The sequence below is a fragment of the Pelophylax lessonae genome (genome assembly GCF_965119305.1).
Source record: "Pelophylax lessonae genome assembly, chromosome: 2".
NCBI lineage: Eukaryota > Metazoa > Chordata > Amphibia > Anura > Ranidae > Pelophylax > Pelophylax lessonae.
In genome coordinates this window covers 384995018-385021519 of record NC_138769.1, presented here as the reverse complement: position 1 = coordinate 385021519, position 26502 = coordinate 384995018, and the positions used below count along the sequence as shown (strand labels likewise).

The window sequence follows — 26502 nt, the reverse complement described above, 5'->3', positions numbered from 1 at the left end:
CCTCTGAGGAAAAGATCAAGATGACCTTTTTCTGGGAAGGTCAAGTGGCCTCTTTCCCGCTCAAAATTCCCGCTCTTTTAGCACCCCTTTTCCTCATGGGATGGCGGCAGGAGTAGGATATATTAGGTTAGTTTTGACCTTGGCTAGCTGAGGAGTGGAAAGATGCTCTACCTCTGAGGAAAAGGTCAAGCTGACCTTTTTCTGGGAATGTCAAGTGGCCTCTTTCCCGCTTAAAATTCCCGCTCTTTTAGCACCCCTTTTCCTCATGGGATGGTGGCAGGAGTAGGATATATTAGGTTAGTTTTGACCTTGGCTAGCTGTTGAGTGGAAAGATGCTCTACCTCTGAGGAAAAGGTCAAGCTGACCTTTTTCTGGGAATGTCAAGTGGCCTCTTTCCCGCTCAAAATTCCCGCTCTTTTAGCACCCCTTTTCCTCATGGGATGGTGGCAGGAGTAGGATATATTAGGTTAGTTTTGACCTTGGTTAGCTGTTGAGTGGAAAGATGCTCTACCTCTGAGGAAAAGGTCAAGCTGACCTTTTTCTGGGAAGGTCAAGTGGCCTCTTTCCCGCTCAAAATTCACGCTCTTTTAGCCCTGTATCTGGAGATATTAGGTGGCTGACCTCTATCCTTACCCTTTCCCGCTCTTTTCTCCCGCCTGAATAGTCCGCCGGTTTATTCCAAAAACTTGTTCTGGGGTATTTAAGGGTGTGCTTCAATAGGTTTAGGCCAATCGCCTCAGAAATCAGAACTGTGGTGTTCCCCTCCCTCCCCTTGGTTTGTCGCGGCCAAATTATTACGTGGTAGTGTCACCTTTGTTTGATGCAGAGGAGGACTAAACTGTTATGACAAGATTTGATTATTATTGTGATTGTATGTGTTGTTGGAAAAATATTTTGGAACAAATCTGATGTTTATACAACCTGAGTTGCGGTGGCTTGGTCGTTTAAGTGTTTTTTATGATTAAGTGATGTTTTTTTATTATTCTTTAAAACCAGTAATAAATGGCCGCAGCCTTATTTATCCAACTCAATGTCTGGTGTATTATTTGTAAATAATTGTGATATATATAAATTATATTTGTTGGGTTATTTATAACGTTTTAGTATGTTGGAATTCCGGCCTGCCATCCCATGAATTTTCCTTGCAGACACAAATACCCCCTCATCACTCTAACCCAAATTAAAAAGAATAGTTTTGATTTTAGATGCACTTTTAGGATTTGCAAACACTACTGAATCAATCTAATTTTGGCAAATATAGTAAGGTTTATCCTCCCTCACTAAGTTTTACTTGGTACATGGCCAACCTGGCCATCTTCCATATACAAAGCTTGAGGGCCTATTGGCACGTAGGCATTCTGATTACATAGTTTAAAAAAAAAAAAAAAACACAGGTTAATCCAGTGTGTGCGCGTGTATGTGTGTGATTTTTATTCTCTAACAATTCCCATAGTCTTTTATATTCTGCTTCCTGAGAAAGACATCTGAATATTTTTTGACATTGTCTTAGCTAGTACCACTTCCTGAGTAAGGGAGTTCCACATTTTACTCATGCATTGTGTGCATTGTGTTGCACGCCAAGATGTTGCACCAAGGCACCAATTGCCTGATAATGCACTAAACAAAAAAAGGACATAGAGCATCTTCTTCATTGCCGGGCATGCGTGTCAGAGGTCCATTGGGTTAGTAAATAAAAAAATATTTAAAAATGAATTGCAATGGCACATTGCACGTGTTAGCGCACCACATTGCCGATGTGTGATTGGGCCCAGTAAGATTAAAATTGCTCCAGGCTAATACACAGCTCATAGCAGTTCTCTGGCATCTCTATGTTTACAGCCTTCAGGGAAATCTGTGAAAGCAGCACATGGTTTTTTTGTATATATTTTGATACATTGGGACCAGTAAAAATTCTTACTAAACAGAGCTTTCCAGGCTGACGGTTATTGTGTAATCCATGTACCATCCCATTTCCTTCTAAATGCTCCACTAATTACCATGTGTTTGCTGAGCCTCATGCACAGGAGTATGAAGGTTACCAAGCACGGGACCTCGAGTATGGGAAGCACTGATTAATTTAAACTCAATGACTAAAATTTAATATAAGCTTTAACATGTTTACACATTTTTAAAATTAACAGCACTAAGGACAGTTTGTATGCCCATGCAAAGGGCCATCTTCACCAGCGTGAGATACATAGGTGTTTCATGCATTCCTGTGAAGGAAGCCTGTTTAACTTTATAACAGCTGGTTGCCTGAGCAGACCTAAATGGATCTCTAAGCACATCCCAGAGTGTACATTCCTGTAGGTCTGATGCACGGATCAGAACACAGACCCGATCTGTGCATTAGATTTGCACAGATGTACATGACTACTAAGAAGCATAGGCCCATTCATGACCAACTAATAAACAAATATCTTGGCCCAAAAAAAGACACGGAGACTGACTGTGTTGGAAAAGGGCAAGAACACAGCTTTATTTGACTTTCCAAAGGTAACAAATAACCAATGTCTGTCACAGTTATACTGTGAGCACACATACAACCATAAATTTACATAGTCTAAGAGGCCTGTCCTTACCATCAGTACCACCCAGCCATTAGACTGATCACAGAATTTAACCACTTCAATGCAGGGCACTTTCACCCCTTTCCTGCCCAGGTCAATTTTCAGCTTTCAGCACTGTCACACTGTAAATGACCATCACGCGATCATGCGATGCTGTACCCAAATAACATTTTTATAATTTTTTTCACACAAATAGAGGTTTCTTTTGATGGTATTTAATCACCGCTGGGTTTTTTAATTTAAAAGAAAAAAAGAAAAAGGACCAAAAATTTAGGAAAAAAAAGGTTTTCTTTGTTTCCTGTCAGTAAATTTTGTAAATAAGTAATTTTTCTCCTTCGCTGATGTGCGCTGAGGCAGCATTGATGGGCACTGATGAGGTGACACTTATGGGCACTGATGAGACGGCACTGAAGAGCACTGATTAGGTGGCACTGATGAGGAGGCACTAATATGCCACACTAATGGGCACTGATAGGTGGCACTGATATGCAGCACTGATGAGCACTGATAGGTGACACTGATTGGCACTAATAGGCAGCACTGGTGGGCAGCAGTGATGGGCACTGACGGGCTGCACTTATGGGCACTGATTTGGGTCAATAAAGGGGCACTGATTGGGGTCACTGATGGGCACTGATTGGTGTTACTGAAGTGCACTGTTTGGAGTCATTGATGGGCACTGCTCTGGTTTTTTTTGTAATCGGGGTACTGATGATCACTTGTCCTGGACACAGCTGATCACATGGATAAAGAGCCACGCCATTGGCTCTTTACCAAAATGGAGGTTGTGCCGTGTCCTAGGAACACAGCGCAGTCATGATCGCCATGCTGCACACCCCAGAGGGTGCACAAGACTGGGCGTTCTGAGGCACTGTCATATGACGTTGTTGCAGAACGAGAGCCGCACCGCTCCGCTCCGCCGTCATTTGATGGTGGGCGGGCGGTAAGTGGTTTGTTTGAGTGCAAAGCCCAATAAAGCAACATCAATTGCTGGCAAGGTCAAAACCGCCAATAAAGCTGTGACAAAACATCACATAGCAGGTGGGTGGCCGGGCAACTCTTGTGAGGGTTAAATTCTCTTCATGAAGTGTACCGCTGCGTAGCCTTTTCTAGAGTTCAGACTCCATCCCCTCATCTCAGGTTCATGTAACTGATCCTGATGGAGCCCATAAACTTCCTGCATTTCCACCAGTTAAGCTTTCTTTTCCCTAAAGGTGGATTTGAAGGGCCTTCTTGGCTGCAGAGAAGCATAGGTTCATTCATGACCAACTAGTAAAACAACACCTTGCCCCAAGAAAGACTGATTAGGTTGGTGTAAAGGGCTGCACAGAACACCATTGAATCCAGTTCATGTACAGTAGTTGCACAACAGCAAGCAAGGAAAGCAAGCCTCACTATCTACAATGAAGAGTTTCTCATGCTGTGGCTGAGTATGATCATGACTAGCCATAACTATTATGATGCAGCCAAACAAAAGTGTGAAGTGGAGGAACCATGTAACAGTCCTTCAGGGAAAAAAATGCACTGATCTACCACTTTAAATCAGGGTGCATGTAAAAGTAAGGGATTTATGAGACAGCACTAATCATGGCATGTTAAAATGCATTTGGTGCGTGTGCTCAAGGCAATTATGTTATTTAGAATTTACTTTTCTTTTAAAATTACGTTATTGCCTGCCTCTTATTTTAACAATCAATTCGGTTTGAAGGAATATAAACTGTTTTTTTAGATAACGTTTTTATTTACTGTATTTATAATTTGGGTGCTTAAGATACATCTCTGTTTTCCCTCTAAGCCTCTTGTGCAGCTGAATAGTTCAAGCTGCTTATAAGTTCAAAGCATTTTCTACCAATATCTGGATGATTACTGTGTAGTGTGCCGTGTAGTAGCTGAAACAAAAAATAAAATAAAATCCCTAGATATTTTACCCATGCAATGCTGAATAAAAGAGACAATGATTGCTTCTGCATGCCCAGCACTCACCAAGAGATTAGGAGTTAATGATTTCAAATAACTGGTAGAAAGAACCAATCAGTGCAGGATCAGCAGAGGTGGCCTTCTTATGCGCCCCGATTCTTTCTGTTAGAATTAATTTAATTTTTTTGAGCTGCTGTCAGAGGCAACTCTCCAGATGCAGCAAAAATGATAGAATAACAGAGAGGACTGGAGGTATGGCACAGCGTTTGACTGATAATGTTTGCTCAAGCAAAACATCTGAAAGGTACCATTATATAACATCTTTCATGTTTGTTTCGGTCCATAATTAAAAGAGAAAGTACGGTGTCAAATCTGTTATTCATGTATGACATACCGATATGGGTCAAATTTTCTGAAGTGTGAAGGAGATGATAGGCATTCTTTCACCTACTATGAATATTTTATTTAGTTTTGGCAAGTGACATCTTGTGAAAATCTCAACTGCAAAATTAAAAAGAACAGCTGAAGCAGAAATATTAACAAAAATACCTATTTCAGAGCATTCTCTGAAGGAGAAGGAAGAAGATGGAAGATTTCATCCTGCCAGAACGCTGCTTTCCAACGTTCTGCTATATGTCCACGTTTTTCTTTTCCTCCATTGCTTACTACATTTTGCCTTTTTTTAACACCATAACTTGTAGCAACTATCACTTTTTCACTTTATTTTCTCACAGAAAAGTATTTCAGAATTTCTATATATAATTTTAAAGGCATTGGCCATGTTTACCCACTTCAGTACTGGACACTTTTGGCCCCTTCCTGCAATTTTCAGCTTTCAGCACTGTCATACTTTGAATGACAATTGCACGGTCATGCAACACTGTACCCAGTTAACATTTTTATCTTTTACACAAATAGAGCTTTCTTTTGATGGTATTTAATCAATGATGTTTTTTTTTTTTTTTTTTTGTTTTTTTCCCCTTTTTGTTAAATAAACTAAAAAAGAGAACATTTTGCAAATAAATAATATTTCCTGATAAATTTAGGCCAAAATGTATTCTGCTTACATTTCTTTGGTGAAAATAACCCAAATCAGTGTATATTATTTAGTCTGTAGGAAAGTTATAGAGTCCACAAACTATGGTATATATGTTTGAAAATCGATCAGTCCTGATGTACTGACGGCCTATCTCAATGCTTGAGGCCCGAAAATGCCAGGACAGTACAAATATCCCCCAAATGACCTTTTTTTAGAAAGTAGACAGTCCAAAGTATTTAGTAAGTTGTAATTTTTGTCACAATTTTTTGTAAAATTAAGAAAATACTTTTTTGAACATTTTTTGCATATTGTCACCAGTGCAGTACAGCATCAATAAATAACTGGTATGGCAGTATCAAGGACACTGACTGGTGACAATCTGTAAAAAAAATAATATTAATTTAGCTTAAATTTTTCTTGTCTTCTTTATTACACTTTTTTTATTGACATTAAGTGACCAGAGTAATACAGTGTTACCATAGTAACAATGTACTACTCTGGGGAGGTGATCAGGACTTTTTCTTTTTTCGATTCGATATGATGGCTTATAACTGTGAATTTTACAGTTATAAGCAACCATTTTATTCTGAATGAAAACTATTCATTCAGTGTTTACTATTGTGAATAGCTGTGATTGGCCACAGCTAATCACATGGTACAGATGGGCTGCGACTGACCCTTTCTGGACCTCTTTGACCAATCAAAGAACTCAACACAATAGTACACAATAAATGGCATGAATCAAAGCCTTTCATTGTGTACAATTGTCATGTAATGTGCTGTGAATGGCCCCAGTGATCACATGGTACCAGCAGCGGGCCTGTACAGTGATCTGTCAGAGGCCGTGTACAGAGGACACAGTGGGGACAGATCACACCAGAGCGGGGCCCATGTTATGTTCTCCCAGTATAACAGGGCTCCTGCTTGGCCATCGCATTACAATAGGCCAGGCAAGAGGGGTTAAAAAAGCCACCACTTGCATCTATTCAGGTGTTAAATACAGTCATTTATATAACTTGCATTGAATAAGTATGCTTTGAATTTTAAAGTGACTCTAAATTCTGGAATAAAAAAAAATCTATTCAAGTATATATTCTTAACTCAAAAAAGTACCTTCTCATGCTCCAAAATCTCCAAATGCCTTTTTTTGGCTGCTGTATTCCAAATCTTTGCTAGAGGGTGACTATGTTTGTTCTCTATGGTCCCACTGTATGTAGGAACATAGCCACCCTCTATTGCTCACTCCAGAAATGGAAAAGGGACTATAGACTATAGGACTTCAAGTGTTACTAAACCCAGTAATATAAAAAATGTTCATCAGCACCCCGCACTGTCCACAGCTTATAAATAATCTTTTTACATTAAAATACTGCAGCTATATACCTTGTTAGCTGATCTGGTCCACCAGAGAGTACAGAGTGTTCATGTAGAAGGAGATTTCAAAGTCTCTTGAAATCCTGTATAGCCTGTGTCCTCATGTTTTTATGGGAGGCGGATTATCCATCAATCAAGATGTGACATCCCACCTACTGTGTTCTTTTTTAGTTACTGGGCATGGAGGAGGAGGGAGGGACTAGACTGTCATTAAGTACAGTGCATTGCGAAAGTATTCGCCCCCCTTGAATTTTTCGACCTTTTGCCACATTTCAGGCTTCAAACATAAAGATATGAAACTGTAATTTTTTTTTGAAGAATCAACAACAAGTGAGACACAATCATGAAGTGGAACAAAATTTATTGGATATTTCAAACTTTTTTAACAAATAAAAAACTGAAAAATTGGCGTGCAAAATTAATCAGCCCCCTTAAGTTAATACTTTGTCGCTCCCCCTTTTGCTGCGATTACAGCTGTAAGTCACTTGGGGTATGTCTCTATCAGTTTTGCACATCGAGAGACTGACATTTTTGCCCATTCCTCCTTGAAAAACAGCTCGAGCTCAGTGAGGTTGGATGGAGAGCGTTTGTGAACAGCAGTTTTCAGTTCTTTCCACAGATTCTAGATTGGATTCAGGTCTGGACTTTGACTTGACCATTCTAACACCTGGATATATTTATTTGTGAACCATTCCATTGTAGATTTTGCTTAATGTTTTGTATCATTGTCTTGTTGGAAGACAAATCTCCGTCCCAGTCTCAGGTCTTTTGCAGACTCCATCAGGTTTTCTTCCAGAATGGTCCTGTATTTGGCTCCATCCATCTTCCCATCAATTTTAACCATCTTCCCTGTCCCTGCTGAAGAAAAGCAGGCCCAAACCATGATGCTGCCACCACCATTTTTGACAGTGGAGATGGTGTGTTCAGGGTGATGAGCTGTGTTGCTTTTACGCCAAACATAACGTTTTGCATTATTGCCAAAAAGTTTGATTTTGGTTTCATCTGACCAGAGCACCTTCTTCCACATGTTTGGTGTGTCTCCCAGGTGGCTTGTGGCAAACTATAAACTACACTTTTTATGGATATCTTTAAGAAATGGCTTTCTTCTTGCCACTCTTCCATAAAGGCCAGAATTGTGCAGTATACGACTGATTGTTGTCCTATGGACAGAGTCTCCCACCTCAGCTGTAGATCTCTGCAGTTCATTCAGAGTGATCATGGGCCTCTTGGCTGCATCTCTGATCAGTCTTCTCCTTGTATGAGCTGAAAGTTTAGAGGGAAAGCCAGGTCTTTGTAGATCTGCAGTGGTCTGATACTACTTCCATTTCAATATTATCGTTTGCACAGTGCTCCTTGGGATGTTTAAAGCTTGGGAAATCTTTTTGTATCCAAATCCGGCTTTAAACTTCTCCACAACAGTATCTCGGACCTGCCTGGTGTGTTCCTTGTTCTTCATGATGCTCTCTGCGCTTTAAACGGACCTCTGAGACTATCACAGTGCAGGTGCATTTATACAGAGACTTGATTACACACAGGTGGATTCTATTTATCATCATTAGTCATTTAGGTCAACATTGGATCATTCAGAGATCCTCACTGAACTTCTGGAGAGAGTTTGCTGCACTGAAAGTAAAGGGGCTGAATAATTTTGCAAGCCCAATTTTTCAGTTTTTTATTTATTAAAAAAGTTTGAAATATCCAATAAATTTCATTCCACTTCATGATTGTGTCCTACTTGTTGTTGATTCTTCAAAAAAAATTACAGTTTTATATCTTTATGTTTGAAGCATGAAAAGTTCAAGGGGGCCGAATACTTTCGCAATGCACTGTATCTGTATACACGCCCAAATGTGTGATGTTAACACCATGTGACCTGAATAGCTCAGCTAAAACCAGGAAATGTCCTCTCCAGTAATAGAGACCAAACTGAGCATGTGCAGCTGAACTACACTTACTGTCTCTTATCTGAACTTGCCCAGAGTGAACGTGCAGGAGGCGGAGGATCTGTGCATACAGGAACACATAGCCTTTTTACACAATGCAGAGGATTAATCACTTAATGAGGAACTGCAGTCTGCTCAACTAATTTGAAATAAAAACTTTTTTTGCAATTCTGAAGCTTCCCTCCAACCAGTTTGCATCTTATTTTATGTATACTGTAATTCTGTACCAAATATTCTGCAGAAATCTCCCTCCACTAAGTCTGGCTGCAGCCATTTTACCTGTGGGCTGCTGAAGCTGCTGACTGTTCACTTCCTGGATTTACACAGACACACACACACACACACACGCACACACACAGACACACTCACACCACTGCTTGCCTGCACATTTCTCCTCTCTTAATAAATAAACAAGAGTTTCTGCAGTCTCCTGTTATCTCCACCCTCATCCAGCCCCCTCCAGCTCTGCAACTCTCCTCAGATCTCCTATGACTCACCCTCCTACCTTGCTGGCAAACTCTCATGAGTGTTAGAGCTGTGCACGATGTCATTAGGCTAATTACCAGACAAGAAAGAGGAAGTTGGCTGTATAAGATATTTACTGGCAGAAAAAAATGTTTTACTATCCAAAGTTAAAACAACAAGGGCAGAGGATTTAATAGATTGAAAGATGAAAAAAATGACTGCTGCGCTGCTTTAAATTACACAAGCATGCTATTCTGCATCTATAGACAGAGTTTACTGTTGTGGGTTTAGTAATACTTTAAAGTGTGCATAGAGCAGTACACATGAATGCCAAATCAGAAGTTAGAGAAAACAGGAGAGGTTCAAGAGCTAACAGAAAACAATACAAAGAGGCAGAAATGCACAGCAAGAATCAATTTAATGAAAAATAGATTACAGGGTCTAGATGTGTATATATTATTTTTGCAGAATAAAGATTTAGTGTAACAATAAAGATAAAGATAACATTTAGTGTCACTTAAATTATTATTATTATTTTTTATTTGCTTCACTTTTTCCTAACTATGTTGTAAATAGAATGCAAACACAGTTTAGCTACACTCTTCTTTCCTAGGGTGATCATGGTTTACTCTGTAAACCTGCATTTACTTTAAATATCAGGATATGCATTTTTTTTATATCTCCCTATGCTAGTCTGGTGTTTGAAAACAGGTTCCCTGGGATAACAGGCCTCTGGTCGATCAACCTTACTTTTATGTACAGAGAAGCTGCACGTTTTAAAAGCATTTTGCTTGTGAACTGCCAGGAAACAGCATCAGGGATAATCTTTTTTTTTTCCATTTCTATCCTAAAGCACAAAAGAAGGTATAAAGTGATATGTAATGAAAATTTGGCTGATAATTTTGAGAACAGAGAAATTTTTACTTTTATCCTACTCTTAAATTGAGTTTTTATTAAAAATAAAAGAACTTCCATGCCCTTCTTTCCCTTTACTAAAATGCAGTTTTTATATTTTATAATTGCTAAATAACTTTTTTACATTCTTACAGCTGCAGCCTGCCATGTCCACTTTCCTTGCCCAGGTAAATGTGATATATAGATTTTTGTTTTTCAGCCTCCTGGGATATCCACCTCACATATCCCAGTAGACAGTAGTTCCACTAGCAGAAATCTTTCTGCATCATCAAAGGGGCTGGCTGCCAGAACCCAGAAGAGAAAGCCAGCTCATGGCTATGAAAACACATGGATGGTGACACAAAACGAAACCTTTACTATTTGAAAGGCAACTGAGATGAGGACAGGGTTGGATTTGATGGACTTGTAAGTTTGTTTATTTGCCATATTTCAGGGAGCATTTACCATAGAACATTGGGACAATTTTTGGGGGGAAATGCAGGGCCTGCTTTAAAGCTAATCTCCAGGACTTATTCTGGAATGATTGTGCCGTCATCTGCCCCTCCTCTCTCCCTCATCCAATCATAGAATGCAGAATGTAGTCACTGAAAAAAAAACCCATACCATTCTCCGAATGGCAAGTGACCCCCTGTGTTTAGTACCTAAAAGAGGCCAGCATTGACTGTACATAGTACAGGCTACTACAATGAATTTCTGTATCCCCAGCGACCCTCTGGATGTGAGATATAAAGAATTAGATGTAACCAAGCTGGACCCATGTACGTTTAAAAAATACAATTCCTGGATTTAATATTTGCTTCTGCACACCCTCTAGCTCAGGAAAGGGGTCTCACAACCCTCTTCCTGATTGGCTGGGAGGAAAGTCAGTGTGACAATAGCAAACATTCATTCGCTATTGCCCTACAACTGGGTGGGCTCAGGGCGCGTGCTTCACGTGCTTAAAAAAAAAAAAAAATCCCCTATTGGAATCCATGCGTCTGGCGCCCTGCATATAGATTAGGGGGCCGGACGCATGGATAGGGGGCGCGGCGCCCCTGTGCCCCCAATGGACAGGCTGCCACTGACCTCTATTATTAGGGATACCAGTCTGAAATGTATAAGAATGTAGATGAATAAATGTGGGATTATTTAACCCCTTGCCGACTGCCCCACGTACATTTAATGCGAGGTGGAAGCTCCTGTGCGCAGAATGACGTACAGGTACGTCATTCTGCACTTCCGTACAGGTGCCGGCTCGTATTGGGTCCGCTGGACCTACTGATTGGCTCCCATTGTGTCCAATCACAGCGGAAACGGGAGTTGCAGGAGTTTCTCAGCTGCTCAGCGCTTCCTTCCTCAATGGCTGAGAAAGCGGCGTGGCATGATTGGCTCCAACTGCTGTCAATCAAAGTCAGTCAGCCAATCAGGAGAGGGAGGGGACAGGGCCGGGGTCTGTGTCTGAATGGACACAGGATGCTGTGACTCGGCTCGGGTGCCACCACAGCAAGCAGATTGCTTTGGGGGAACTCAAAGGGAGAGAGGGGCCAGGAGAACAGAAAAGGGACCAGAGAAAAGTAGGATCTGGGCCACTCTGTTTAAAACAAACTGCACAGAGCAGCTAAGTATAACATGTTTGGTATTTAAAGAGAGACTTTACAATCACATTTAACTTATGTATAATCAATGTATAGTTTGTAATTAAAAGTACCATTTCTGTGTTTGCACACCAACACATGACACCATGTATGTGTGTAGTTGAATGATGTTTCCACCTTACAGCCCATTTTGATTGGGCAGTTTTGTGGCAAATGTGGTTTAATGTTGATAATAGTAAAGTCATGCATTTGGGGGATAAATATTAAAAAAGAATAGCGCGCAAATGCAAAAGAAATAACTACCAAATCTGAAGACAATCCATAAATAAAAATGGGGGTTAGAAAGGCTGGATTCATCTCTTTTTCATGGATAGTGTAGGACCCACTGATAATGGGGTACTTTGACGCAGTAGTGGGCTTGAGCACGATATGGCCATATGGTGGGACCAAACCCCCATTTTTATTTATGGATTGTCTTCAGATTTGGTAGTTATTTCTTTTGCATTTGCGCGCTATTCTTTTTTAATATACATGTCTTTTGGTTCATAGCTGCAGCAGCTTTAGAAATACATGGGTATGCTCCCCCAAATTTTTTGCCTGTTTATTTGGGGGATAAATGCATGCATCATGGGAGCATCCAAGGTGAGTACACCTGGGGAAGTAAAGCCAAAGTAATGCCACTCTAGGTGAGTGCTTGATTCTTGTTGTGAACTGGAACCCAGGGTACTGCACAGCTCGTCTGTGAGATTCAGTAACATGCACAAATCCAGAATATTGCTGCACTCATCTGTATCTTTACTGAAGCATTAAAATGGCATCACAGGTATGACAGGAACATTAAAAGGTGACACATTTTGTGCTAAATTCAGCTCTTACTCAAACCTCATATACACATACATCTTATGAAATATACAGTATACACTGCTCAGAAAAATTAAAGGAACACATTGAAAACACATCAGATCTCAATGGGGAAAAGATATTATGTTGGATATCTATATAATATGGACTGGGTAATGTGTTAGGAAAGAAAGGATGCCACATCGTTTGATGGAAATTAAAATTATCAACCTACAGAGGGCTGAACTCAAAGACACCCTGAAAATCAAAGTGAAAAAATGATGCAGCAGGCTAGTCCATTTTGCTAAAATTTCATCGCAGCAACTCAAAATGGTACTCATATCTGGGGAAGCTCTCCTATTGAGACGACGGATGGTGTTCTGGGGTATTTTCTCCCAGATCTTGATCTGGTCATCACTGAGCTGCTGAACAGACTGAGGTGTAAACTGCTGGTATCCGATGGACCAAAACATAATGTCCCAGAGGAGTTCTATTGGATTTAGGTCAGGCGAGCATTGGGGTCATTCAATGGTATCAATTCCTTGATCCTCTAGGAACTGGCTGCATACTCTTGCAACATGAGGCCGGGCATTGTCCTGCACCAGGAGGAATCCAGGAACCACTGCGCCAGCATAGGGTCTCACAATGGGTCCAAGGATTTCATCCTGATACCTAATGGGAGTCAGGGTGCCTTTATCTAGCCTGCAGAGGTCTGTGCGTCCCTCCATGGATATGCCTCCCCAGACCATCACTGACCCACCACCAAACTGGTCGTGCTGAACAATGTTACAGGCAGTATAACGTTCTCCACGGCTTCTCCAGACTCTTTCACGTCTGTCACATATGCTCAGGGTAAACCTGCTCTTATCAGTGAAAAGCACAGGGTGCCAGTGGCAGACCTGCCGATTCTGGTGTTAAATGGCAGATGCCAGTCAAGCTCCACAGTGCCAGGCAGTGAGCACAGGGCCCACTAGAGGATGTCCGGAACTCAGTCCACCCTTATAATGTCTCTTTCTGATTATTTTGTCAAAGACATTCACATCAGTAGCCTGCTGGAGGCCATTTTGTAGGGCTCTGGCAGTGCTCATCCCATTCCTCCTTGCACAAAGGAGCAGATACCAGTCCTGCCGATGGGTTAAGGACCTTCTACGGCCCTGTTCAGGTGTCCTAGAGTAATTGCCTTTCTCTTGGAATCTCCTCCAAGCTCTTGAGACTGTTGTGGGAGACACAGCAAACCTTCTGGCAATGGCACCTATTGATGTGCCATCCTGGAGGAGTTGGATTGCCTGTCCAACCTCTATAGGGTCCAGGAATCGCCTCATGCTACCAGTAGTGACACTGACCCTAGCCAAATACAAAACTAGTAAAAACAGCCAGAAAAGATGAGTAGAGAAAAAAAATGTCAGTGGCCTTTACCTGTAAAATTATTCCTGTTTTGGAGGTCATCTCATTGTTGCCCGTCTAGTGCACCTGTTGTTAATTTCATTAACAGTAAAGCAACTAAAACTGATCAACAACCCCCTCTGCTACTTAACTGACCAGATCAATATCCCAGGAGTTTACTTGACTTGATGATATGTTTTGATTAAATAGTGTCCCTTTAATTCTTTTAATTCTTTTGAGCAGTATATATATATATATATATATATATATATATATATATATATATATATATTTGGGATCGACCGATATCATTTTTTAATTGCCGATACTGATATTTTCGTACATTAAAAAACTTTTTCTTTTTTGACAGGTACCCTTAGAGTGGAGGGATCTGGGGGTCTAAAATACCCCAAACCCCTCCTCTGCACTTAAAAGCATTAAAAATGCCAAGCTTGGCTATTTTGAATGCTGTCATTTTTTTTTAATTTGGTGCCATCAATTCCAGGTTTCGGCGGCTGTGTAGGCTGGTTGCCCGGGTCTCCCGGTGGGACGGGAGACCCGGGCGAGCCACGGAAGGCGGCGGGAGGGGGGGACGTCCCCTCCCGCTCCTTGTAATGACAGCCGAGCGGCTTTTCAGCCGCATCGGTTGTCATTACAAGACAGCCAACCATCAGCTATGGACGCCGGTACCGGGGTGATGCCTTTAGCTGCAGGCATCACTTCGGTGCAAGCACTTTCCCCGAAATATCAGCAATATCAGTAACCTCAGGGGCCGATTCCGATATATCAGGGAAAGTGCATATTGGCTCCCGATATATCGACTTTGCCGATAATTGGTCGATCCCTAATATATATATATATATATATATATGACACAAGTAAGCATGGTTTGACATTTAAACAATTACCAATAAATCATTTAAAATGCACATCCATTACACTAATGAGAGCCTACAATCTTTGCTTTCCCATAATAACATGTCATATAACACATAAATCAAAAAACAAAAAATCTCCTAATCACAAACAAAACAAGCTACACAAGTTTACAACATGTCATTCACCAACAGAAATCCAGCAGCAACTGCTGGATAACCGTGTGTGAGAGCACAGGGAAGGAGATGGTCAGCAAACTACAGCAGGACACCCTCACAAACTAAGTGCAAAGAATGTCACAATATGAGGGATACACTTGATGCTGTTTCCTCCTTCGATAGGTTGTGTAGCTAACAAGCCATCCACAGCATGCTAGAGAACCAATGATGACCTATAACCACTTGCCTACTGGACACTTTTACCCCCTTCCTGCCCAGGCCAATTTTTAGCTTTCAGTGCTGTCACACTTTGAATGACAATTGCACAGCAATGCAACACTGTACCCATAGTACATTTTTTCACACAAATAGAGCTTTCTTTTGTTAGTATTTTATCACCACTTTTTTTTTTGCTAAACAAACGAAAAAATAAAAAAAAATGTAAAAGGAAATGTTTTCAGTTTGTTAAAAAATTTAGCAAATAGGTTAATTTTTCTCCTTCACTGATGTCTGTTGATGAGGCTATACTGTTGGGCACTGATGAGGTGGCAATGGTGGGCAGTGATAGGTGGCACTGATGGGTACTGAAAGGCGGAACTGATGAGGTGGCACTGGTGGGCACTGATGAGAAGGTACTGATGAGGCTGCACTGATAGGCAGCACTGATAGATGGCACTGATGGGCACTGATAGGCAGCACTGAAGGGCACTGAGAGGTGGCAATGATATGCGGCACTGATAGGCACACCGATAGGCACTCACAGGTGGTAATGGTGAGTACTGGTAGGCTGCACTGATTTGCAGTATTAATGGGCACTGATAGGTGGCACTGATGAACACTGATTGGCACCACTGGTGACCACAGCTTGGCAGCACTGGTGGGCACTGATTGGCAGCACTGGTGGGACTGCACTGATAATCAGGATACTGATAATTGGTGCCCCGATTATCAGTGCTGATGTCCCTTTAACACAAGCTGGTTATCAGCTTTCTTCTTCTCTCCTCATGCTATCAGCATGAGGAAAGAAAAGCTGTTAACCAGCTTGTGTTTACATCCTCTGATCAGCTTGTCATTGAACACAGCTGATCACATAGTAAAGGGCCGCTGTGATTGGCCCTTTACCCCGATCTGTGATCAGCTGATTCAGAAGGACTCGGCGCTCACAGAATGTGCCGCCTGTGCACCACCTACGTGCTGCAGGGGGACCGCGTTTAGTGAGATCACGGGAGGACATCCATGGATGCCCTCCTGGCAAACTAAGCCCGCACCGTAGCCATCTTTTGGTTATAGCGCAGGCAGGAGGGGGATAGCAACTGTTTGGGAAATTACAAAAAATTTGTTAAGTGAAACAAAGTGCCCAAAAATTAAAAAACAAACAAATAAACAATAAAAACAAATATAAATAAAAAAATAAAAAAAAAGATTAAAAAAAAAGCCAACAAAAACTGACCCCCTGGGAACCATATACAGAAATGGTACAGTTGGATAAAAAAAATTGGTACAGTTGATCCTTGTTTTTACAAAACACAGATGTGATACAAAACCTATTTACCAACTCAAGAAAATGTGGTGCGATATAAATGAGCATTAGTACCATAATGGCTGTTAATACATTTATTTAAACTAAAATGACAGTTTTCTTAAATATATCAAACCCCCATACAAGGGTACAAAGCAACACACCCTCCAGATGGCACTAACAGCACTAACCCTTGTTTATTCACAAAAGTGTGCAACTTGCCACCTATAGTTTAACCCTTTTGGAACTTTAGTGCTCAAATAAAAGATCCAATAAACCTCACGTTTATAGAAAGACCTAAACCTATCACCACCACATCTGGGAGTAACTACCTTCTCTACAGCCTGGACATAGATAGTCATTGTGTTCCCCACGTGATTTTCCTTATTCCAGATTTGTGCATGTTACTACACCTGGGGGAGTCAATGGTTAAGAAGGATCTGGGTGTTCTGGTAGATCATGGACTTAATAGCACAGAATTCTGAGCTGCAGTTTCTAAAGCAAGCAACATACTTTGCTGTACAAAGCATTAGTAAGACCTCATCTGGAATACGCAGTTCAGTTTTGGGCACTAGTTCAAAAAATAATGGATAACTGGAGAAAGTGCAGATAAGGACAACCAAACTGATAAGAGATATGAAGGACCTCAATTTAGAGGAAATGTTTGCTGAACTGAATTTATTCTCCCATGTGAAAAGGCAATTAAGAGGGTATATGATTACTATGTATAAATGCATAAATGGTCCATACAGAGAACCTGGTGCAAAGTTATTTACTTTATAATATAATTCAAGGAAGTATGAAGAAATCCTCCCAAAGTAGGGTAATCACTGGTTGGCACCAGAGTCAACAGAACTAGTGTCTCCATTGGAATATTTCCCCTCTATTACTGTTCTGGGGACAACCCAAAATTAAAGTGTCACTAAGCCCAGGACCCTGCATTCGTCATATCTGGTCTCCCACAGTACACAGTGTCTGGTTAAAGCTTGTAGGAGGAGTTTTCATTATCCTCTGACTGTCCCTTGAGGATGCAGGACCCCTGACCCTCTGTCTGGACAGTGCTGATTTGCCCTGTGCTAATCACATGCACTCCCCCAAGAAAAAAAACCTCTCTAGCAATACACACCAAACTAAGCATGTGTAGCCTGACTCCAGTAACTCTGTCTAATATGGACATGTTATGGGGACAATGCAAGGAGAGCAGGATCTGTGCATACAGAATCAAACATCCTTTTTACACAGTGCAGAGGATTAACCCCTTAGGTTCCACAGTGAGTATAAGGAGCATGCTTTACTGCATATACAGACTGATTTTACTGTTGTGGGTTTAAAAACACTTTAAGGGTTTTCTTTTACTTTCACTTATAGTGATAGTGGTAAATAGGACAAATAAAGGGAATGAATCTCCCTAACAGGGGCACAGACGACAATAAAAATCCGACAGGTGTTCTAATTCCTCTCCACTATATCCAAAAGTGAAAAAAAGTTTTGCGACCCAATCCCTCAAATATCGAGGTAGCCATTTACTGGCTGATTCTAATTTGATATTTAAGCTAAATGTCCTCACTCCCTTCCGCTTACTATTCGAAAAGACCTTGGTAAATGCAGTGCTCTTGCACTCTCTTGGTTTGAGAGGTGTAATACCCTCAAAAGAACATTATGCCCAAACTGCTTTACCTGCTCCAAACATTTCTTATTTGCATCCTTCGAGCCTTTTTCTATTCCCTTAGAGCAACATTTATCCGATTTGTTTGGCAGGGCAAAGCTCTTTGCATTAGCAGAGATGTTCTGATCAGGCCAAATGTTAGAGGTGGGGCGGGTTTACCAGACCCTGCGAGTTATTATACCATAATACACATGGCACTTGTCATAGACTGGTGACATGATAAGTTTAAATGAATACAACGAATAAATAATGGAGTGATGGCTGGACCTTAGGCGTATAAAGGTAGCTAACATTATACTCCTAAGGTCCAGCCATCACTCCATTATTTGTAGTGGTGGCTTACAATGTGAGTCCTTTTTTACCATTCATTTTTACCATTGAATTTTATCCATTTAAACTGTACTGTTCTGTCAGTGTTTTATATGTAATGTGATGTTTTTATTAAATCCGTTCATCTTCATACTACACCATGAGCCTTTACTTTTTATTTGGATTCCTTCATGTAGTATGTTGAACGTTTTACCCTGTTGGAGGAGAATTTTTGTAATATTACCTTCAGACTTCCAGGCTTCCCAGGACTAGGAGACCTACGGATACACGTCCTATGGCTGTCCTATAACTTACACAGCATTTAGCTCTGGGGAGTTTGAACTTTATCTATAAGGTGGAGGACACATCTGCACGAGTGAATATTACTGTTCATCACAACACTGGAATATTTTGTATCTACACATGAATGGACTTTTAGTTGTTTTATTGTACTAATTATCATCTCAACACTGAGATATTATACAGTACTTTGCACTTGAATGATCACCTTGAGCGCTGCAACATTTGTATTTTTAGTTATCTTTGGTGTATGTATATTTTGCACTTTTTTTGCTAGCAGCTGTATTTGGTTTTTGCATTTAAAGCGCTGACTCACCTTTCTCTTATTAATATAATTGTTGTGATGAGTCTAAAAAAAACAACTCCCCCCCCCCCTTTTTTACCCTTTTACCATCCAAAAAAATATTTTTTTCTTTTTTTCTTTCCCTCCTCTGCTGTGCTGTTTAACTGTATACCCCAATCCTCTGATCTTCTGATGGCAGTCTGCACTTCTTTCTTTTTTTAGTCCTGTTACCCTAGCTTTTGCCTTTTGTTTTGGGTAATCTCCTGGATATTTCTTAACTCCATAACATTTTATAAAATTAAGAGCTTCACTAAATATCAAGATATCTAACTGTAACACCCAACCAGATATTATGCCATGCTATTTTAACACTGACTTTGTACCTTCTACTGCAATTTACAGAATTATGTCAGTTTTGACCCTTGTGGATATTTAATGCAACTGTTTTTTTTTCTTTGGTCAAACCCTCACTCAAATAAAAAATGTTAAAAGTTTTCCTTTAGTTATACTTTATAGCCATTAGGGCAAGGGGCATGCTTTATATCTGGAGGAAAAGAGATTTAACCTCCACGTGTGGAAAGGCTTCTTCACAGTAACAGCTGTGAAAATATGGAATAGACTCCCTCAGGAACTAGTTCTGCCCAGCTCAACTGATTTTTTAAAAAAAGATCTGGATGCATCCCTACAAGCACAAAATATATAACAGAATATTGACATGTAAAAGTAATAACACCAGAAATTGTAGATCCAGGGAATATCTGATTGCCTTGTGGATTAGAAAGAAATGTTGTCACCTACTGGAACAAATATGATCATGCTTTATAGGGTGTTTTTTTTTTCTTTACCTTCCTCTGGATCAACAGTGGTATAGAGTTCTATATGTAGAGGTTTTCTATTTAGTTATTTATTTACGTGTTTATTGTTTTGCTTGAACTAGATAGACTTTTTTTTTTAACCTAACTACTGTATGTAATTAAGTGTTTTAATGGCAATGTCTGTTTTGCTCACTGCCACCTGCTGGCAGGAAAGTAACAGAGTTTACACTCCAGTAGCTTCTTCAGAGAGGCAAAGTTCTTAATTTTTAGTTAAAACATACAGAGATTCTGCTAATGCATTTTAAATAGTTATTTAAATAAAATAAAAAAGGATGTTACAAAACAGACATACATAACAGTAAAATAAGAGTTCAGACCACTTACAAACTGGTGTTTGCAAGAGTCTCTGGCCTTTTTAATGAGACTCTTACCATAGTATTCTTAGATGTTTCAGGGCAAAAACGAGGGCTTCGGCACTAAATGCCGCAGTTTTTTTTTGTTCCCTGGATAGGTATTGTAGAGCTAACTCCAGCCAGTCAAAGGGTCTGAGGGGCATGTTGCAAGCGTGCTGAAATATTTTATTATGCCCAGCGCACACACCCCTTATTCCAATTATCCTAGGTACATCTGTACAGTGTTTATATATGACAAGGTTTTACAATCCAAAAACCAACATATTATTTAGCAAAGTCTGGAGTTGGTTTCTAACTACTCTGCAAACCCTTTAAACTGGACTGTGTTTTATTGGATATGCCAACTCTCATGACTCTAGCATAAACATGAGATTTAAATCCTACCATTTTTTTAAACAATTTGTCAATTTTGGGGAAATGAGGATGGCACTGTATTTAGTACGTATGTCCTTATTCTCCCCACACAGTTTGGGGTTTGTAAAACCGCACTATAATCACATTAATCATTTCAACGCTGCATTCATTTGTATTTTTATATCTGCCTGGAGTTCCGCATTCAGCCTTAGCCTTGAATCTAGCATAAAGTGACTACAGTCAAGCAGAAACACACTTGCTCAACAATATAAAAAGATTCTTTACATCTAAACTTCAGGAGGTGGTGGATTAAATTTATTTTCAGATCTAAAAACAGGAAAGAGGATTAGTGCCCTGTTGTGGGTTTTTCTTTGCCCATGCAAAACAGTACAAAATGGGTCCCCATCACACTTTGAAGCTAGCCAGAAAAAATATAAAAATAATAAAAATACTAATAATACTTTGTTTAACTACTCAGGTTAAAAACAGAGGTTACATAACTGCATCCTCCTAAAAAGCATACCCTATAAATAAAGAAAAAAAAGGGAACATCCTGCACATTTTCAAGCAAATCCCCTCTGTGCAGCTTAATGAAATTTTAAGTTTTCATTTTGATAATTACATTTTGTGGTGAACCCACTCTGCTAATTCCTAGTGACTTGTGGAATTTCTGATCAAATGAGCCCCAGAGTGTGTAAGCAGGTGCATGTGTGTGTGTATGTATAAGCCTGTGCTAAGGGTATTAGTCTGTACCCTCTTATAGGTGCAGAGAAGTGATATTGCTATGCTATAAAGTACTGTGTTGCTATATGCCAGTGCTATATAAATAAATGAAACAAATGAGTCACAATTGGATTTATCTATTGATTGTATACTATTGGTCATTACCTGTATTCTCTATGGCTACAGCCATCATTATACCATTCACTGTGACAGTCACATTCCACGGTGTAGCCTTCTCCATACACCGAATATTCTGTTGCATTTTCATCTCCAGGAACCATATAATGGTTTTCAATTATTCTGAAAGAAAAGAAAATTATATTTATTAATGTTTAAACTGAATCAATACGCAAAGACGTACAGTCCATAACTTACAGACTTCAGGAGTACAGCTTTCCAAAGATTTTGTGATAATTGTAAATTACATAAAACATAGATTATTTTATAAAAAAAAATATATTGGCACACATTACCAAATAACACCACTCCATTTTTTGTGTTTACTACTTTAATTAAATTCAATTTAAAGCAGAGCATGTAAGGTAACCTAAAAAAGTCCTCAAAAATAAACCTAGTTCGAATTAAATTTTTGAAAACAATTTGCACTTACACATACAAGTCTTTGGGTTTAATTATATACCTAAAGTGTATGTAAACCCTAACTATGAACTTCTCTGTGCTCTCTCCTTTTGGTTTGTCAAATACAGTTCAAAGTGTTTTATTATATCTGTTCAACACATTAAAAGAAAATGTCAATTGTCCTTATAAAATAAGAGCTGTCCCATGTCCTGTGCATACTTCCTGTGTTATCTCATAGTCTCCCATAGTTCATATCTTGGACTACAGAACACTCAGCGACTATGTTGTGGAGATGAGGACAGTGGGAGCACTGCCACCATGCAGTACGCAAAAGTAAAGTGTGTTCTCAACCTACAACAATACTTGCACATTTCTGCTACATTGATAGATATTTTCTTTATCTGAAGGGTCTTTAGGGGTACACATGGAGAAATATGCATGTATACAATGTATTTCATATGTATACAATATAGTATATATATACAGCAGGTAGAATAAGTATTGAACACATCACCATTTTTCTAAGTAAATATATTTCTAAAGGTGCTATTGACATCAAATTTTCACCACATGCTCATAACAACCCATGCAATCCATACATACAAGGAAACCAATACAGTACAAATAAGTTCAGAAATTAAGTTATGTGTGATAAAATGGAATGACACAGGGGAAAAGTATTGAACACATGAAGAAAAGGAGGTGCCAAAAGGCATGGAAACCCAAGACACCAGCTGAAATCTATCAGTAATTTGAAAGCAATCCTGCCCCTTGTCAGTGCAAATTAATATCAGGTGTCACACAAGAAACATCTCATGATGGGTAAAAGCAAAGAGCTCTCTCAAGACCTTCACAATCTTATTGTTGCAAAACATACTAATGGCATTGCTTACAGAAGGATTTCTAAACTTCTTAATGCTCCAGTGAGCACTGTTGTGGCCATAATCCGGAAGTGGAAAGAACATCATTTCACAATAAACCAGCCATGATCAGGTGCTCCTCTCAGGATTTCAGACAGGGGAATGAAAAGAATATTCAAAAGAGTTGTCCAAGAGCCAGGGACCACTTGTGGAGAGCTTCAGAAAGACCTGGAATTAGCAGGTACAATTGTTTCAACAAAAACAATAAGTAATGTACTCAACCGCCATGGCCTGTATGCATGATCACCACACAAGACTTCATTGCTGAAGAAAAAGCATGTTGAAGCTCGTGTAAAGTTTGCTGTACGATATTTAGACTAGCCAGTAAAATACTGGGAGGATATAGTCTGGTCAGCTGAGACCAAAATGTAACTTTTTGGATGCCATAAAACACACAATATTTGGAGCTCAAATGGCACTGCACATCACCCCAAAAACACCATATCAACAGTGAAGTTTGGAGGTGGTGTGGGACTGTTTTTCAGCATACAGTACTGGCAAACTTCATGTCATTGAAGGAAGGATGAATGGAAAAATGTACCAAGACATTTTTGATAAAAATCTGCAACCATCTACCAGGATGATGAAGATGAAACAAGGGTGGACATTTCAGCAAGACAATGATCCCAAACACAAAGCCATGGAAACTCTCAATTGGTTTCAAAAAAAGAAAAAAAACCTGCTAAAATGGCCCAGCCAATCACCTGACTTGGATCCAATAGAAAATCTATTTATTAGACAATAGAAATAGAATAGAAAATTAATAATAGAAAAGGCTCATGTAATCTTCAAGATTTAAAGATGAGTGAATGGGCCAAAATCACACCTGAGCAATGCATGCGACTAGTTTCTCCATACAGGAGGTATCTTGAAGCTGTCATTACCAAGAAAGGATTTTGTACAAAGTATTAAAAACTTTTTCCTTGTGTCATTCCATTTTAGTACACATAACTTCATTTCTGAACTTATCTGTTTTGGTTTCTTTGTATGTATTGATTGCATGGGGTGACATGTGGTGAAAACTTTAAGTCAATAGTACTTTCAGAAAAGTATTTACCTAGAAAAATGGTGAAGTGTTCAATACTTATTTTATCCAATATATAGATATAGCTATATAGATATTGTCAGCACAGGTCAGCACAGGTCAGCACAGGTCAGCACAGTGGCTACCTAGCTAGCACGTTTGCCTGGCAACACTGGGGTCGTTGGTTTGAATCCCAACCACTGCACAATTTGCTTGACGTTTGCATGTTCTCTCTATGCTTGCGTGGGCTCCTCCTGGGCACTCTGGCTTCCTCCCACACTCCAAAGACATGCTGGTAGGATAGATGGCGCCTCTCTAAATTGACCCTGGTATGTATATGTAAGAATGTGAGTTAGAGACCTTAGATTGAAAGCTCCATGAGGGCAGGGACTAATGTGAATGTACAATATATATGTAAAGCGGTGCATAATTTGTTGGTATTTTTTTTCTACACAGAATGCCCCAGAATTTATATTCCCTGTTAAAGGAGTTGTAAAGCTAGAAGGATTTTTATCTTAATACATTCTTGTCAAGGTCTTACCTTGCCCTCCTGTTGGAAGCCATCTTGGACATGTGCAGACTGCTATAAACTTTGATTGCATCATCACTTGTCTGCTTACTATTAATTATATGTTTTTAATATTTGTGAATTTTAAAATGAATGTGCATTTGGGCTATGTTATTATCATTATTACATTTATTGTATTGGATCCATTAGGGATTCTAGGAATTATATGACAATATCTTTTACTTATATTTGTATATTTCCTCTCCTGTATAGTATTTTATTGTAATGGTCTTTATATTATGCATGTTTACTATTGCCGGATTATCAGATCAGGGCGAGGTACACATTCCCCTCGCACGGGTGTCTGTGGATGCACCATGAGACTGGACAGCACGGCGGGTATCACGGGATTAGGGAGGCTTCCTGTCACTAGTTCAGATATCCTAATACGTAGGGCATCGGGATGACGTTTGGCTGGCGCCTCCCCTGGACGCCTGTCACTTCTGGATCTGGCGGCTGCGTTCCACCGCCCGGATATCCAGACGGGCGGAAGTGACGTCATCTCGGTGGCACGCACGGCTGTTCCGGGTATGGAGAGCGTGCGTTCCACCACTGTTATACAGTGCTGCAGCATGTTGCTATGATGGCAGGACAGTGCGGAATCAACTTGGCAGACATCCAAGCAACGGTACAGGTAACCACCATCCTTGCCAACACTAGCAGATGTCTATTAAATGGCTACAGATTAAAGCAGTAGCTGTTTGAATTTCCGTGGGCATATTACACTTGTCCTCCACACAGATTATGCATACCCATCTAGGTATTGGATATCTGGTGATGTTTGTGGTATTACTGGAAGGACCAGCAATTGCTGTGAGCTACACAGTACTACAAGCATTTACTTTTTATCAATTATTTATTATTATGTATCTGCTATGTAGGGCATGTGCAAATGGTCATTGTATAAGCTCAGCGTATAGATCCGTAGAGTGTTATAGTAATAGAGGTCTTTGTTATGGTTTGGGTAATTAGCTGTGTAGCCATGCCCACAAGGGCGGTATCTCCTCCCACAATTTCGAGGGTCATGTGGGGGCCTTGTCTACTGTATTTAAAAGATGGACTCAGTCACAGCCTTCAGGCTCTGAGGAAGAGGCACGGCCTCGAAACGCATCAACCCTCCGTCTTCATGAGAGATTGGACTTTTTAAAAAGATGCTGCTCTATGGAATTGATATGCTGGATTATTACGCATGTTTGTGAGTAGTTGATTTTAAACTTATGTTATTAAAAGCCCGCTGAGGATAATGCGCTAGGCTGGTACGCCCTTTCTTTGTGTTTATATTTGCATCACTTGTCTGCTGCCTGGGTTTCGAACAGTGACGATGCTGCAGTTTATCTATCACCTGATGGGTTGCAGTCCTTGCGTTTCTGCTCTAAGATGCATCTCTGCTAGCAGTCTTCTGTTCTCCATGTTCCTCCATGTATGACCTAGCTTGGCTGACCACTCTTCTGACTCTCAACCCCGCATCGCCAGATGACCCCTCATCGCCAGACAGCCCGCATCGGTAGACTACCCGCTTTTGGACTTGACCCCGGCTTGCTGTGCGTTTATTGTTGTTTGCTCCAATAAACTGCTTTATTTTACCTGCATTCCCATGTGGTCTGGTTTTCTGGCACCCTGACAATTTTATGTATTAAGATAAAAAAACCTTCTGTGTGTAGAAGCCTCCCCAGCACCCCCTAATACTTACCCGAACCCAATCTCTGTCCATCGATGTCCACGAGTGCCTTGGCCACCTGGGACTCTGCCTCCTGATTGGCTGAGGCACAGCTGCGGTGCCACTGGCTCCCACTGCTGTCAATTAAAGTCAGTCAGCCCTGTATTTGTTCCAGGCGGTACCGGTAACCGTTCCGGTCTCCTTCCTCCGGAAGGTTAATCGGGTGTTCCGGGATTTTCTGTGGCGCAGGGGTTCCCCGAGGCTAGCGTTGAGAGTCCTGCGTATGCCTAAATTGAGTGGTGGCATGGCTCTGCCGGA

At 40.3% G+C, this 26502-nt stretch overlaps 1 protein-coding gene across 1 annotated transcript in view; it reads right to left on the bottom strand.

The window, feature by feature from the left end:
- SRRM3 (serine/arginine repetitive matrix 3) overlaps window positions 1-26502 on the bottom strand; it is a 547157-nt gene that overhangs the window by 102444 nt on the left and 418211 nt on the right. Inside the window, exon 5 of the mRNA XM_082246736.1 lies at window positions 21602-21736. Coding sequence (XP_082102862.1) covers window positions 21602-21736 — 135 coding nt within the window. The remainder of the gene's footprint in view (window positions 1-21601; window positions 21737-26502) is intronic.